Source organism: Vipera berus (assembly GCF_964194415.1).
Source record: "Vipera berus genome assembly, chromosome: 6".
NCBI classification, from domain to species: Eukaryota; Metazoa; Chordata; class Lepidosauria; order Squamata; family Viperidae; genus Vipera; species Vipera berus.
In genome coordinates this window covers 81990935-82007533 of record NC_138208.1, presented here as the reverse complement: position 1 = coordinate 82007533, position 16599 = coordinate 81990935, and the positions used below count along the sequence as shown (strand labels likewise).

Here is a 16599-nt window from a genome sequence, read left to right as displayed (position 1 = left end):
AGTGGTCCGCTCCCTTTTAAATCAAGAGACGGGAGAGGACCCCCTACATGGACAGGCTGAGGAATTTAGTAAATATCTGGTGGACAAAATTGCTCAGATTCGGGCTGGTCTGGACTCTGACTGGGCAGTATCTGACGAGAGGAAAACGATGAATTTGGCCGAGAACATTTGGGAAGAGTTCGATCCTGTGACTCCGGATGAAGTGGACAAGATCATGGGGAAACTAAGTGCCGCCACATGTTTGTTGGACCCGTGTCCCTCCTGGCTAGTCTATGCATCTCGGGAGGTTACACGTGGCTGGCTCCTAGCAGTTATCAATGCCTCACTGAGTGAGGGGTACTTCCCTGCCGCCTTGAAAGAGGCGGTGGTAAGGCCCCTCCTCAAGAAACCGGCATTGGATCCAGCTATTTTAAACAACTTCCGTCCCGTCTCCAACCTTCGCTTTCTTGCGAAGGTCGTTGAGAGCGTGGTGGCACAACAGCTCCCTTTGAACCTGGAGGAAGCTGAATATCTGGATCCGTACCAATCGGGTTTCAGACCTGGGTATAGCACGGAGACGGCATTGGTCGCACTGGTAAATGATCTCTGGCGGGCCCGAGATAGAGGTTATTCCTCTGTCCTGGTCCTATTAGATCTCTCAGCGGCTTTTGATACCATCGACCACGGTATCTTACTACGTCGTCTTGAGGGGTTGGGAGTGGGAGGCACCGTTCTCCTCCTACCTCTCGGACCGTTCGCAGACGGTGTTAGCAGGGGGGCAGAGGTCAAGCCCTAGGCCTCTTAGTTGTGGAGTACCTCAGGGATCGGTGCTCTCGCCCCTCCTGTTCAACATCTATATGAAGCCACTGGGAGAGATCATCCGTGGCTTCGGGGTGAAATATCATCAATATGCTGATGATACCCAGCTATTCATCTCCACCCCGAACCAACCCAGTGATGCCCTCGATGTGATGTCCCGTTGCCTGGAAGCGGTACAGATCTGGATGGGAAAAGACAGGCTTCGACTCAACCCGGCCAAGACTGAGTGGCTGTACATACCGTCATCTCGTTTAGTCCAAGAGGTTCCATCTTTGACTATAGGAGGAGAGATGTTGCCTCCCATTGATAGAGCACGCAATCTGGGTGTCCTCCTAGATTCACGACTCAGTTTTGAAGATCATATTGGAGTCGTGGCTAGGGGGGCATTTGCCCAGATTCGCCTAATATACCAATTGCGCCCCTTTCTGGACCGAGATGCCCTACGTACAGTCACCCACGCACTTGTTACCTCCCGTATAGACTACTGTAATGCTCTCTACATGGGGCTGCCCTTGAAGACCACCCGGAGGCTTCAGCTGGTGCAGAGTGCAGCTGCACGGGTTGTGATGGGAGCACCCCGATACTCCCATATTACACCCCTCCTGCGTGAGCTGCATTGGCTACCGGTTGCCCTCCGGGTGAGATTTAAGGTGCTGGTACTTACCTTTAAAGCCCTACATGGCTTAGGCCCGGGATACTTGCAGGACCATCTGCTGCCGGGAACAAATTCCCATCGCCCAATACGCTCACACAGAGAAGGCCTCCTCAGGGTACCGTCAGCTAGGCAATGTCAGCTGGTGACCCCCAGGGGGAGGGCCTTCTCTGTGGGAGCGCCAGCCCTATGGAATCAGCTCCCCCCTGAGCTACAGATGGCCCAAAATCTCCAATCCTTTCGCCGCGGCCTCAAAACACTCCTATTCCACCAGGCTGACCTGGACTGACAGGCATTTTAATTAATTATATTTACAATTTTTAATTTATTTTTAGTTTTTAATTTTAATTTATTGCACAGATGATTTTAATTTTATTTTTATCTTAATTTCTGTACTTATTATATGTTTTGTTGTTAGCCGCCCTGAGTCCTTCGGGAGATAGGGCGGGATATAAATCCCATCAATCAATCAATCAATCAATCAATCAATAAATCAATAAATAAATAAATAAATAAAATCAATGGAGGAAGCTGGATTCACTTAATGACTGCGTAATTCACTTAACAACTGCAGTGATTCTCTTAACTACCACGGTAAAAAAACAAAAAGGTCATAAAATTGGACCTGACTCACTTCATGCTTGCTTTGCTTAGCAACAGAAATTCTGGGCCCAACTGTGGTTGCAAGTTGAGGACTTCCCGTACAAAACATAGGTAACTCCAAGCACTTTGGGTTCTAGGCCCGCCCCTTCCTGGAACATTTGAGATAAAAACGGTTTAACAGCTCTAGCAGCCTTGCTAGAGCTAGCCAGAGGTAGGCAACCTTGGCTCTTTTATGACTTGTGGACTTCAACTCCCAGAATTCCTGAGCCAGCCATGCTGAGGGGAAAGAGAGAGGTTTCCAAGCTGAGCCATGCTGGCTCAGGAATTCTGGGAGTTGAAGTCCACGAGTCATTAAAGAGACGAGCTTGCCTACCCCTGCACTAAGCCTTTATGCCTGGAGTTCCAATGAAGGAGAATATTTGTAGCTCAGGGCTGACGTGAGAGGGTCCTTGGTGCTCTCTGAGCTTGCTTGTTTTCTTGCAGACGTTTCATTACCTCTAGGTTAACATCATCAGGGCTAGTAGGGCCTGGGGTTTGATTGTGGGGTGTTAAAACGGTGAGGCGCAAAAGTAATTATGTGATTTGTAAAGTGGACTTGATAGCAGATGGACAAACCTTAATTAACTTGCCTCTTTTGAGATGTCCAGAATCTTATCCCTAGGTTTTATTTCTTACCTTATTTTTATTTATTTATACCTCACTTTTATTATGTTTACAAATAACTCAAGGTAGCGAACATAGCCAACACCCCTTCTTCTTATCTTTCCTACAAAATAATCCGGTGAGGTGAGTTAGACTGAGAGAGAAAGTAAGAGAGAGAGAGAGAGGGAGGGAGGGAGGGAGAGAGAGAGAGAGAGAGAGAGAGAGAGAGAGAGAGAGACTGGCCCAAAGTCACCCAGCTGGCTTTCATAGCCAAGGCAGGACTTGAACTCACAGTCTCTTGCTTTCTAGCTCGGTGCCTTAACCACTAGACCAAACTGCCTCTCACTCTCACATGAAGATCTTGCACCTGAGATCTCCTCTGGAATACAAATATCCCACCAGGTGTGACGATCATGCAATTTCTGAACTATTGTATGGTTGGTTTTGTTTGTTAGGTTTTTTTTAAAAAAATATGGTTGGTGTGTTGCAGCTGATGCCTAAGATCTGATTTCTTGATTAAGGTTGTTGGCTTCCTCCGGGCGAAACCAATTTCCTGGGGACCTGAGCTGAACAAGTTACTCTTCTGTCCTTAACTCTTATCCGCAGCCGCCACTTCCAAGAATGTCATTCCAGCAGGTTTTCCTAGAATCTGGGAACCCGCTGATCCGAGGAGCTGCTATTTTCTCTTGTTTTAAGAGAAGGTGCAGTGAAATTTCACTTTATTTTTAAATGAAGTCTGGCTTTAATCTTTCCAGTGGCAGCCTTCCATTCTATCCCCTCCTTTCTCGGCAAAAGTTGCTATATCCCTCCAGGCCGTTATTAGGCAAACAGTAAGTGAAAATGAAGGCATTATCTAAGCACACAGCTTGCCATCGAGCTGAACTGAATGAAACTAGGGTTTTTCTCTTCCTACTCGCTGTTTTTCATGGACTGCGCATGGGAAAAAAAAAAGAAAATTCTTTTTCACACATTTGCCTGTGCTGGAGCCGAAGGTTTCCTGTGGTGCTCGTGGGCTGTTTTCCTTTTTTCCCCCCAAAACCGATTCTAAGCCACTATTTTTGGAAAGGAGTCTGGTAGCACCTTTTCCGACTAATGCCATTTTAGTTGGAAACTTTTTTTAGCACCTTCGAATAAAATGTGTCGTTGGAAAAAGGCGCGATCACATCCCTCATTTCTGCTACCACAAACTAACAAGTCTCTTCCTTCTGCACGGCGTTCACCTCTGTGGCTTCCTTTACAAAATACGTTTTGTTTCTCAAAATCCTTCTACGAGGCCTGGATGTAATGCTTGTGTTTGGGTAACGCTTATTTGATTCCCATGAATCGGCTAGCTCTTTTTTCTTTTTTTTTTCCCCTTAGCATATATAGCAAGAGAAACTTTGCACCTGAGTTTCTAACCTATGGTCTCAGCTAGGATTTTAATCATGGCTTATCAGACGAGCCAGGGGCGCGGTGGCTCAGTGGGTTAGGACGCTGAGCTTGTCGATCAGAAGGTCGGCAGTTTGGCCGGTTGAATCCCGAGTGCCGCGTAACAGAGTGAGCGCCTGTTACTCGTCCCAGCTTCTGCCAAACTAGCAGTTCGAAAGCACGTAAAAAATGCAAGTAGAAAAATAGGGACTGCTACGGTGGGAAGGTAACAGCACTCTGTGCGCCTTTGGCGTCTAGTCATGCCGGCCACATGACCACGGAGACGTCCTCGGACAGGCGCTGGGTCTTCGGCTTTGAAATGGAGATGAGCACCGGCCCCTAGAGTCGGAAACGACTAGCACGCATGTGCGGGGGAACCTTTACCTTTACCTTATCAGACGAGCCACACGGGCTGGGTTCGTACAAATCAGAAAGCCGTAATATTTGATTCCCACCTAAGGCTAGAACAGAAACACATCTCTGCGTCCAAATAGTTCTGGATTAGAATCGGTGAACTCCAGAAGAGTGCATTATAAAAAAAAGCAGAGCTCTGGGGTCAATCTTATAGAACATTCTTTTTCTTACCTGACTTAAAATCCGACCACATCTCTTCCCGATTTTGTCTACCAAATCAAAGATTGGGAAATTCCAATTGTTTAGTTGCTCCATTTGCGGGTCCAAATTGTCCATTATTAGCGGCTCGGGGGCAAGGATAGGTTTTTCCTGTAACAGATACCAACAAACACATCCCAAATGTTAAAAAAAAACAACTTTGTACAAAATGTAAGATGTTTGGGCTTTTCAGTGTTCTAATTCCAAGGCTTCCATCTTGTGTTAAGAGATATCCAAGGAGTTTATATGGAAGATTTAGGAAGGTTGTCACCACCCTCTTCCGATCAAACGGATAAACACTTCCTTAATCTGTGCCCCTAGCTGTCAAAATATTGTAATAGAAAAACAGATGGGAGAAGTTAAGACGAAATGAATTCCAACTAATGGGAAAAGCAGCCTTTACAAAAAAAAAGTGAACGAAAAGAACGTTGATCCAGCTCTCAAAAGTTTTTCAGGGTACCATTTTCTGAGCAAGCTAAACTCTGAAGATTTCTAGTTCTAAACTGGTTTTCCTTACATGTGACCTGGAAAAAGACAGCATAATCTCAGCTTTCCAACCAATATCTGAAAGCAACATCTGATTTGACAGAGGTAATGTCAAGCTAAAATTACTATTAGAATAACACAGCTGGAAGGGACCTCGGAGGTCATCTAGTCCAACCCCCTGCTCAGGCAGGAAACCCTATACCATTTCAGACAAATGGCTGTCCAGTCTCTTCTTAAAAACTTCCAGCGTTGGAGCACCCACAACTTCTGGAGGCAAGTGGTTCCACTGATTGATTGTTCCAATTCTCAGGAAATTTCTCCTTAGTTCTAGGTTGGATTCTCTCTGTGGTTAGCTTCCCTCCGTTGCTTCTTGTCCTGCTTTCAGATACTTTGGAAAATAGGTTGGGCCCCCCCTCTTCTTTAGGGCAGCCCCTTAAGATATTGGAAGACTGCTATCAGGTCACCCCTAGTCCTTCTTTTCATTAAAATGGACATACCCAATTCCTGCAACCGTTATTCGTTATTCTAATAATGAACAAATTCTAATAACAAATAACTAAAATGAATGTGCTGCTTTCTCAAATTTAACACAGACATGCCCTTAATCAGCTCCAGTAGCAAAACGTAAATTTTAATTAGGATTTCGTTTCGATTTTTTCTTTTTAAATGACTTAAGACTACATTGTCAAGTGAGACCGTTTTCTAGTTTACGACCTGATACACTGCCATTTTTAGGAAAGAAAATGACTCTCAGTAACTTGCTTAAACACAGTAGGCAAGCACAGCCATAAGAATAAAATAGTTAAAGCATCTTGTTGCAATTAGAGATTTGATCTTGAAAGCTGTAATGATTCCCAGAGTTAATTCCTATACAAGAGACTCACACTTAGCATCTTCCAGATGTTTTGGATTTAAACCCATATCCAATGGCAAATAGTGATTATGGGAATTGTAGTTCAACGTTTCTATACGGTACCTTTCCTATGAAATCTGACAAGACACTATGGTCTCCTCCTCATTTTGGAAGTCTGTTTATTTTAAACAATATCAAACACCTATGACCGTCCTCTTCTTGATTATGTTGCTGCATCAAAGTGTAGGGTAAATGAGAGTATTCAAAGTCCCAAACTTACTAGTCTTTTAGACCTGAAAAAAGATTTTAAAATCTAGCACAGGGCTCTTCAAACTTGGCAACTTTAAGACTTGTGGACTTCAACTCCCAGAATTCCTCAGCCAGCCCGGGCTGGCTGAAGAATTCTGGGAGTTGAAGTCCACAAGTCTTAAAAGTTGCCAAGTTTGAAGACCCCTGATCTAGCACCTTTTTTCTTTGGAAGATTAAGGAGAATATAACTGACTAGTTATTGTTGAAATCCGCAAATGTGAAAAAAAAGTGAAATATTTGCATCAAAATGCAACATGGGCACTGGAGGTGCCCCCTTTACTTTGGGAAAAACGTGAAGAAGCAAATGGTGAGGAGTTCTCCCTTTAAAGCATGCCATGAGATGTTCTTTCAGCAGATGGTACCAAGGTCAAAATTATCAAATAGGTTACCATGTTGGGTAGGGATTGTTGGACAGTTGATGAACCCATGCTCCTCAAAGTTAAACCCAGTGTTAATTCCCCAGAGGTTTTCAGCATAGAGTTCTTTGATGTCAGTGATGTCTTTGTCCCTTGAATTTTTTTGAGCAGACACTAAGTTGACTCCACAAAAGAAGGCAGTGGATTAGGAAAGGGGAAAAGTTGGGGGAAAGAGAACCATTAAAAACCAAACTGCCAAAGGAACTTAGAACTAGCACCACCCAACAGAACCAGATAGAAAAGGAGAAGAGCTAGTAGGATTGGAGAGGGCCTTGGTCAGGTAGTGCTAAACAGAAGATTTTTTTTATTTTTATTTTGTTTTAATCCCATTTATATCCCGCCCTTCTCCGAAGACTCAGGGCGGCTTAAAATCTAAGAAGCACAAATCAATGTGCTTAGCAATAGCCTTCATTCTATGTATATGCCTGCTTATTAGGGCTTCCCCCCCCCCAAGCGGCATTATTACAAAGTCAGCTTAATTGCCCCCAACAATCTGGGTCCTCATTTTACCTACCTCGGAAGGATGGAAGGCTGAGTCAACCTTGAGCCTGGTGGGACTCGAACCTGCACTAATTGCAGGCAGCTGGTGTTACTTACTTAAGGAGGCATTAGCCCACTGCTCCACCAAGGCTCTTAAAGATGTTCTGGTCTTGTAGGGTGCTGTTGGAATACCCTCTACAGAGAATTTTTATGCTTATAAGTTGGGCCGAGCCAAGAGGGTTTTTGCAAAGTTATAAAGAAAAAACAGCAGCTGGCAGAACCAGCCTGGAAAAAGAGTCACTGCTTCTCTGGCAAAGGCTGTTATTGTTGTTATTCTGAATTCAAAGGGGGTTGGAAAGTGGAGGGTTCAAAGTCTATATTCTGAATTCCTAAGTTCCCTTGGGAATGCTGCAGACTTTAAGTACGGCCTCCAGAAATCCCCCCCCCAATTCTCCAAATAATCACACACACCCCAACGTGACAATGAAAAATTACGAAATGCTGGAGAACAGAGGGAGTAACAACACATTTCAAATATCAAAAGATTTATAATCAAAGCATCCTTCTTTGGGGGCAGGACAAGGTGTGTTTTTTTTTAGCTTCACATGAATTGTTCTAAACCTTCTCAAATTCTTCTCATGGTCTTCTCACTGAAGCGTTCCAAGCTCCAGACTCTTTTAGACTGACCAAAACAATTTTGGGAAATTTTGGGTAAGGTGGGAACAACTGCTTTGAACTCAAAATTTGAGTTTTTGACATGCATAAATTCAAAATGTTTTGCGACCCATGATGAATGAGTATTCAAACACATATGTCATGTATAACATAGCTAGCTATAGTGCGACAAGACTATCCTCAGGCTCCAGAAGATGAGGTTCAAATAATGGTGGTCATTGAGCCTCTCTATAACAAAGAATTCATTTTAGATCTATTTCAAGGGATCTCTATGGAGATTCTCAGTCATCCAGGTCATGGATGTCCCAAAGGTACTTTTTCAAGGGGCAACTGGACTTTCTTTTGTTTTGTTTTTCTTGAAGATGTTTCGCTTCTCGTCTAAAAAGCTTCTTCAGTTCTTCTATTTCAAGGGATCATCAAGAATTGACCACAAAGATAAACTCATTGTTAGAGCTGTGCACCCTTAACGTCACGTCAATTGTCATCTTTATAGAGTTGGTAGAATGGTAAGAGAACCAACCCACTTTGCCATCATTGGTAGCGATGCATAATTAGCCAGTACTTGTGGCTGAAAAAACAAAACAATGAAAACCCACATCTTCTATGCTGAATCCTGTATATGGCTGATTGCCCATGTTTCCTATCAGTTGCTGCCATGTACAAAATTGATTCAGATCCAGCTGCTTGGCTGTTAAGTTTGTTATTGCAAAACCTGGAAAATTAAAATTCATTTCCCACCAGAGCAATGGCCTTTGAAAATGTCACTTTGTCATCCGTCATAGCTGTGGCTGAAAAACTGACATATAAATGAGCTTTGAAAAAACTGTAACAGAGGGTATTATCCCCCAATCTGGTCCCTATTAATTAGTTGCCTTAAAAATATTTTTCCTAATAGATTATCTGTGTCTAAACAAGTGTCATCCTGGGCAGAAATATTGAGTACAGATGTTTATTAGGTTTGTTCTTGTCTTGAATTGAAAGGAATCCATATTCTTCCCTCTTCCCTTCATTTGTTTCTGTTTTTGACATTGGCTCATTTATCTTGAGTGGAAAATATATGGGGAATGTTGGGATTTTGGGAGTTTGCTAAGCTTAGTCTTGCAAACATTTCATTATCAAAGTGGGTGGCACATGGCAGTGGGGTCATCTGGCTTTTTGTGTGGGATAGTTTGACCTACCAGTCTTGATCGGAATAGTTATGGTGTGTATGTGCCTGTTTCTGATCGGTCTACTGGCTTAGTTGGCTGCACTGTTTCATCTTAGATTGTTGTGTTGGTTTTTTTTCCCCCTTACATACGTGATGACTGATGGATGTGGGATAAGAAAGATGTGCCTCAGGCTATTTGCTTCCCTCTTCGGCCATTGTTTACTTAAAGTAATTTGTACACAGGGTTCATAGCAGTTGGCTAATCAAACATTTGCAAGGAGAAAACCAAGCTCAGTGAACACCGAGTTCCTAACATTATTTAGCTTCTGAACTCTGCAATTCAAAAGATAAATAATCAATAGACACTTTCAAAATGGTCGCCTTGGATTCTTGCACCTTTCCCCGGGAGTTTATTGGTGATGAGTTAAATGCAGATATTTATGAGCTTAATTTAGGCCACCTGGGGATTCTTGAGCAATTGTTCACAACTGTTTCAAATTACTTCCATCTACCGTCTTTCAAACAATTTTTCTCTGTTTTGACGGTTGGTTTTTTTATGGCTGTTGCTCAGAATATTTCTTTTTGTCTTTATTTCTAACTCTTCCAGACCACAACATCCCATAATACCCTGGCAGTTTGCAGTATAAAAAAACAATAAAACACAGTAAGAATAAATAAAGCCATTTGAAACAAGTTAAAACATTAAACCCCATAGGTGCCCACTCCCAATGGCTACCTATGTATCTTTGCAATGGTACCAATCTTAATAGCTAGCTGGAATAGAAAACCCACCTTTATCTTATTTTTATCCTATACTTTGGTTCAGCTCAAAAAACTAAGAAGTCCGTCTGAGAGGATAGGCTGCCTGCAAAATGGCCAGCATCTGGGCTGTCCCTTGAAGGCAGGGGTGGCCAACTATGGCCTTTTACGACCTGTAGACTTCAGTTCCCAGAATTCCCGAGCCAGCATGGCCTACAGATTGTAAAGGGGCCATAGTTACCCACCCTTCAAGACTTCTCCCTAGCCAGCACAGCAACTGGTAGCTACAAAAGCTGAACAGAGAGGCCACTAGGAGTAGCGGGGTTGGAGTGGTGTTGGTGTGGGAGTGAGAGTGAGATGGAAGCTGGTTTGTATTCATTTATTGAAAGAAAGCCTGAAGCATCCCGAGGCTACTAGAAAGAGGCGCTGTTCTCAAGCAGTAGAACTCATAAGGAGACGTAGCGGAGGAGCAATATTAGGAGCTGTAGTAGAACTGGGGAAGAAGGGGGTAGTCAGCAGTAGTAGTACTAGTCTCTTTGAATGTTTGTGTGGATGTTGCCTAGAAACCTATGTGGCTGGGTTGGCTCTCTTGGGGTTTTGGAGCCCAGTGATCTGGGTACATAGAAAAGAATCTGTGACAGGTTCAGGCCTAATTAGCATGGGAAGGAGAGGAAACAAAAAGCAGGGCTGGAAAGGTAAGATTAGCACTAGCCATTTTGGTTGTTTGGCGAACATCCAAAATGTGTTGTTGTTGTTTTTCCCATCAGGCTTTGGAATCCCTTGGCAGCAGAGAGCTTGTGCGCTGGATGCACCACGTATAACATCTGAACCCTCTTGCAATCTTGTTTTTCCTCATTTTAATTATTTGTTTTGATTGGTTTTTATGTTCAGTTTTAATAGTTGGCTTTATTGTACATCAACAAGAGCCACCTTGTATGATGAGGTGGGTGGCCATTTAGATTAGATGGATTAGATTTGATTAGAGGAGAGATTAGATTAGATAGATAAAAATCCATCTGAAAAGAAGACAACACACAAATTACTCTTCTGCTACCATTGCTCAGAAAACTACGCAGATGTATAGATGAAGCCACCAGGAGCCAAGCTGGAGTTTACCATAGTTTTCAAAGTTAACATGGGCCATGGGGTGGGGCTTACAAAGAATAATGACCTTGTTCCCAAAACAAGGGGAATGAGGGTGCTGATGTTCCAAGATTTCAGATTCCACATTTTCTCTTTTCCATTCTGTGTCTTCCTACTCAATGCTCTGAAGCTACCAAGCATCTTTAGTATTCATCTTAAATATTTAGACCTTCCCACTCCAGAACACCCTAGACTTCCTCACCCAGAACATAATCGGAAACTCTCTGGTTCCCCAAGCCTTCAGGTAACCGACTGGTCTTACAAACGTTAAGGAGAAGAGCAGGCAGAGCCTTGGGTGAGGGGAGGCGGAGTTAAGTAAGTCATCAGCCTAGAGTCGTTACATTCCCACAATTTGACTTAAGTCCAACCTTTCTTGAATTTTGTTGTCTCTCATCTACACAATTTTAGTACTGACCATTAATTGGCTAGATTACTGGGTATAGGCATGAGCAATAAATCAGCTTAACTGGAACTGTTGTGTAGTCCTGATCCTCCCTGCCTGACAAAAAGTCTGCCGGCAGCAAGAACTGACTGCTGGCCCAGTGACAAGATTCTATTGCTAATCAGGGCTGTTTCCAAAGGAGGCAGAGGAGGAGAGGTCCCGGGCCTTATGGAACGAAGGAACTGGATGAGGCTGTCGGCAGGCCCAGAGGAAGAGAGAGAGGCTTTTGGAGGAGCTGGTAATGGCGGCAGCGTGCTCCAGGGGCGAAAAGAAGCAAGGCCTCTTTAAGGAAAAGGTGGAAGAGTCAGGATCAGAAAAAGGAAAGGCGGCAAGATTGTCGTGCAGGAATACAAGCTAATTTGAGGGCTAATCCACACGGAGCCCCGTTTCCATCTGTCCTGTTTGCCATCGTTCGCTCCCTAGAGACTAAAATGGACAATCTGAAACTTGAGCTGGCCACGAACAAGCAGTGTATATCGGAGGTGGTGACCCTTTGAGAGCAACGAAATTTCGTTTTGATGTATGCCAACTGGTGTACGTTCAAAGTGACAATAAAGTTTTTGTTGTTGTTGTTAAATCAGCAGAGAGATTCAAGGAGCACAATCAGTAGGATGTCATCACATAAAGCTTGTTTATATCTTTTAATAACAGCTCTGTATCATCTCCTACAAATGGTAAGGAGAACACACCTGAACACTTGATTATTTAGATTATTGTTTAGATTATTTAGAAATGGTTTATTCTACACCAACTGGTGAGGTTTTAGTAACGTATTTTCTTTCTTTCTTTCTTTTTGCTTTTAACCAGATGTCCACAAATGGAATTTTGAAATTGACTGTAAGCATGCGGCATACAAATAAGATAAACACAGAACATGTGTTGAAACCCCAGCTTTATAAACAAAACACAACAAAACAAAACAAAAACAACGAACTTAATATTTTTTTTTCAAATGCTGATTTCAAGACTCTACGGCCTTTTCTGGTTAACAAATTTTCTTAGATGGCATAAGCTTTCATAAGCTGCAGCAAACTATCGGATTCATGGAGTTGCTGAACTGATTTTGGATTTAAATTGGACTGAGGATGGGGGGGGGAAGGGAGGAGAAAACCGGGTTGGTTGTGCAGATGCAGGTTATATGCGAGACAAATTATAGGTATTAAATCAATTGTAATTATGTTAAAAACCTATTGTGTTTGTTGAGGCGTCTGGAAAGTCTGAAGCTTTTCAGCAGTCCCTCACTCAACTGTGCTGTTCAAGTTAAAATCATAGGACTGGAAGGGACCTTGGCGGTCTTCTAGTCCAACCCTCTCCTCAAGGCAGGAGTCTTATACCATCCGAGTCCAATGGTTGTCCAGTCTGTTTTTTGAAAACCTCCAGCTTTGGAACACCCACAACCCCAGGAGGCAAGCTATTCCACTGATTAATTGTCCTCACTGACAGAAAATTTCTCATTACTTCTAGGCTGGATCTCTCTTTAACAAGCTTCCACCCATTATTTCTCTGGTACTTTCGACAATAAGCCAATCCCCTCTTCTTTGTGACAGCCCCTCAAGTACTGGAAGATAAGTTATCATGTCCTCCCATCCTTCTCTTCAATTGGCTAGAGCCAGGGGTAGGCAACCTTGGCTCTTTTACGACTCGTTAACTTCAACTCCCAGAATTCCTGAGCCAGCATGGCTAAGCATGGAAACCTCTCCCTTTCCCCTCAGCATGGCTGGCTCAGGAATTCTGGGGGTTGAAGTCCACGAGTCATAAAGTGGCCTAGGCCTAGGCCAGGAGTAGGCAACCTCGGCTCTTTTATGACTCGTTGGAAGGATGGAAGAACACTTTATCTACCAAGGTGTCTGCTGGAGAAAGGCTAGCTCCAGGGAAACCCTAGCACAGGGGTAGGCAACCTTGGCTCTTTTATGACTCGTGGACTTCAACTCCCAGAATTCCTGAGCCAGCATGGCTCAGCTTGGAAACCTCCCCCTTTCCCCTCAGCATGGCTGGCTCAGGAATTCTGGGGGTTGAAGTCCATGAGTCATAAAAGAGCCAAGGTTGCCTACCCCTGGGCTAGACATATCTAGCTCCTTCAGGTGTTCGTCATACGATTTAGCCTCCAGATCAGTGGTGGGATTCAGCTGGTTCGCACCACTTCAGCAGAACCGGTAGCTAATTTTTTGTGGCCCAGGCCCAGAATGGACGTCTGGAAGCGGCAGCCACACAGAGGATTGGCTGTTCACGTAATTGAATCCCACCACTGCTCCAGACCCTTTATCATCTTGGTTGCTCTTCTCTGCCCACTTTCCAGGAATAACAAGTTCCCTTCCTCCAAAACGGATACTTTGAGATCTGTAATGGACGGTCCTGGCAGGTTGTAATGCTGTGTTATTACTTTGTTCTTGTTTCGACTCTTCCAAGTGAAACTGGCATACCAAACTCTTTTTCATTTCTGGCTACCAAGGATGAAAAGAGTTCTCTTACGATGCCTACAGCTCCTTCTAAGCATCTCAGGTACATTTAGTAAGGTCCTATTGCATTCAACACTGAATGAGATACCTCCACAGGAAGCAAAGGATGCAAAATCACCGACTCCGGAGCAAACATCCTGTAGCGCGGGCCCGCCTGGATCTGGCCCTTGGCACAAGGGGTCTCATCCTCATTCTGCACAATGTCACTGCTGTCGCTGTTATTTGTCTCATAGTCGGAGGTGGCCTGTGCAGGATCATCTAAAATGAAAACCCAACTGCCTATTACTGCTGTTAGGACCCAACTGAGGACAAAAACTCCCCTTTTTTTGAACCAGCCAAAGCAGATCCCTCAGCAATTCCATTAACGAAAAACAAAGCCCACCCCATCCCAAGCTCGATCTTCAGGTACCGTAGATGCCTGCTTACCTGTCCTGTTCAAGGTGTGTGCTGCACCGTCATTCCTATCCAACATTCCTTCTCTGGGGTCTCTTTGGCTGTATGGCTTGCCGCAGCTGGAGAACAGATGGCATGACAAAAATTGGGTCAAAGAGTGGAGAAGCAACACATAGAGACAGAAGGTGATCTATTAGGAGCAGTAACTGATGTAACTGCACACTCCTTTCCCCGATTCCGACATGCAAACAGACTGCTTGATTAATGCTCACTCAATGAGCAGAGTTGGGTCCATGCATATATTTCTTCCCTCAACTGGGGACAAGCCGGTCATTCTACACACTCATAAATCTGTTTTCATGTCCTCATTAGCCCGCATTGTTTTTCCAAAAGAAATATGTAGAAAACCACACCGGGTTTTTCCCCCCACACACATAATTTCCCTAACATCTGGATTTTGTACCTATTTACGGTATCTCTGTTGGCAAACAGTACTGTCTAACATACACACTAGTGTGAGACTGTTCCCAATGTACGCATTTTTGAATGCTGCTTTTAGACTAACGGTATTGCAAAATTGAGAATCTGCATGAACCAAAGGATAATTGTTCCAATCTGCCTCTTTAGAGTGAATTAAATCAGATTACTTCAAAACGTGGAGAAAATGGAATTTTTCCCCCCTAATCCTGGTATGCAATGCACAATTGATATATAACAGAGGTGGAAAACATTTCTACAGTTAGGGGCCACGCTTAAAAAAAAAATCACTTGGCTTCCAGGGATTGTAGAGGATGTGGTGGTAATAAAAAAGCAGTTTCTGTACACACTCACACCCACCCACAAATACATGGAGCTGTTGATGGAGAGGCAAGGCTGAAAGGATGAAAGAGTGAAAAGCAAAAGATGAGAGACAAAATTGTGTTATGTATGTGTACTCTTTCGAATCACAAAGAATACTTTCATTGTGAAACCCACCATCAGGAAAATGGTCAACACCATTTCTTGTGGACTGAATATGGGATGAGATGCATTTGATTACACTAGTAGACATATTAACTAGCTACAGGTAGTCCTTGATTTACGATAGTTGAGCCCCAAACTTCTGTTGCTTATATGAGACAGCTGCCAAATGAGCTTTGCTCCTTTTACGACCTTCCCTGCCACAGTCGCTAGCTGAATCACTGCAGTTGCAACACGGTTGTTAAGCGAATCTGGCTTCCCCATTGATTTTGCTTGTCAGAAAATCACAGCAGGTGATCACAAGACACCCTCCCCGGGACGCTGCCACCGTCATAAATATGAGCAACTGGCCAAGCATCCAAATTTTGATCACGTCACTCATGGGGATGCTGCAACGGTCATGTGCTAAATGGCCATAAGTCATTTTTCCCCCACTGCTGTTGTAACTTTGAACTGTGTGTGTCTGTAATCCAGATGTATGCAAAATGATAAAAAAAATCATTCAGGTGCTATTAGACTTGTTCTGTTTTGTTCTTTAAGGCTAAGTTTAACAATTCGTATTTTCTTTATGCCTTGCGCCCACCATAGTATCCATAGTGGGGGGGTAGGTCTGACTTTGCCAAAAAAAAACCACAAACAAACCAACAACCCCAAAAAAGGATTAAAGGCCCTAGGCATCCTATAATTTACATCGGCCACTATGATAAATTCATCAAATTCATACATTCAGTGGCCAAATGAAACCTTCAGGTTTTGCAGGAATATAAACAGTGCCCAAGGTCTATCTTAGCCAGAATCACTAGAAAATGAGCAGTAATGTCTTCAGCTGTTTTCACAGCACTATCACAGGCAGAATAGAGTGGGAAAGTGTAATAATCTGGCCCCAAAGAGTTCCTATTTTCTTACAAAAGCCATCCTCTGATGATCAGCAGGCACAGCCACACTCCTCTGTGCATTAATGATTCACCTGTGAAGATGGTTACCAGCATCAAATTCCTGGGTGTGCAGTTAACCAGTAGGCTGGCTTGGTCACTAAACAGCGAGACATTGGTGAAGCAGGCATAGCAGCGCCTGCATTTTCTGCGTCGCATGAGAAAAGCACATCTTCCTTCCCCGTCCTTACCACTTTCTACAGAGGGACGATCGAGAGCATCCTGTCATACGGCATCACAGTCTGGTTTGGAAGCTTCAGACAGGAAGGTAGTGCAGAGAGTGGTGAGGACAGCAGAAAAGATCATTGGCAGTTCCCTCCCTCCCATCCAGGACATAGCACGTAAGTGTTGATTGAGCAGGGTCCGTAGTATTGTATCAGACACTACACATCCTCTTCGCAACTTGTTTTCTTTGTTACCTTCTGGGAGGGGGC

At 43.7% G+C, this 16599-nt stretch overlaps 1 protein-coding gene across 2 annotated transcripts in view; it reads right to left on the bottom strand.

Annotated features, from left to right (window-relative positions):
* PDE3A (phosphodiesterase 3A) overlaps window positions 1–16599 on the bottom strand; it is a 302639-nt gene that overhangs the window by 23381 nt on the left and 262659 nt on the right. For both annotated transcript variants that reach the window (XM_081330553.1, XM_081330554.1), the window contains exons 6-8: window positions 14307–14392; window positions 13969–14138; window positions 4688–4825 (exon numbers count right to left, since the gene is read on the bottom strand). In XM_081330553.1, coding sequence (XP_081186679.1) covers window positions 4688–4825; window positions 13969–14138; window positions 14307–14392 — 394 coding nt within the window. The remainder of the gene's footprint in view (window positions 1–4687; window positions 4826–13968; window positions 14139–14306; window positions 14393–16599) is intronic.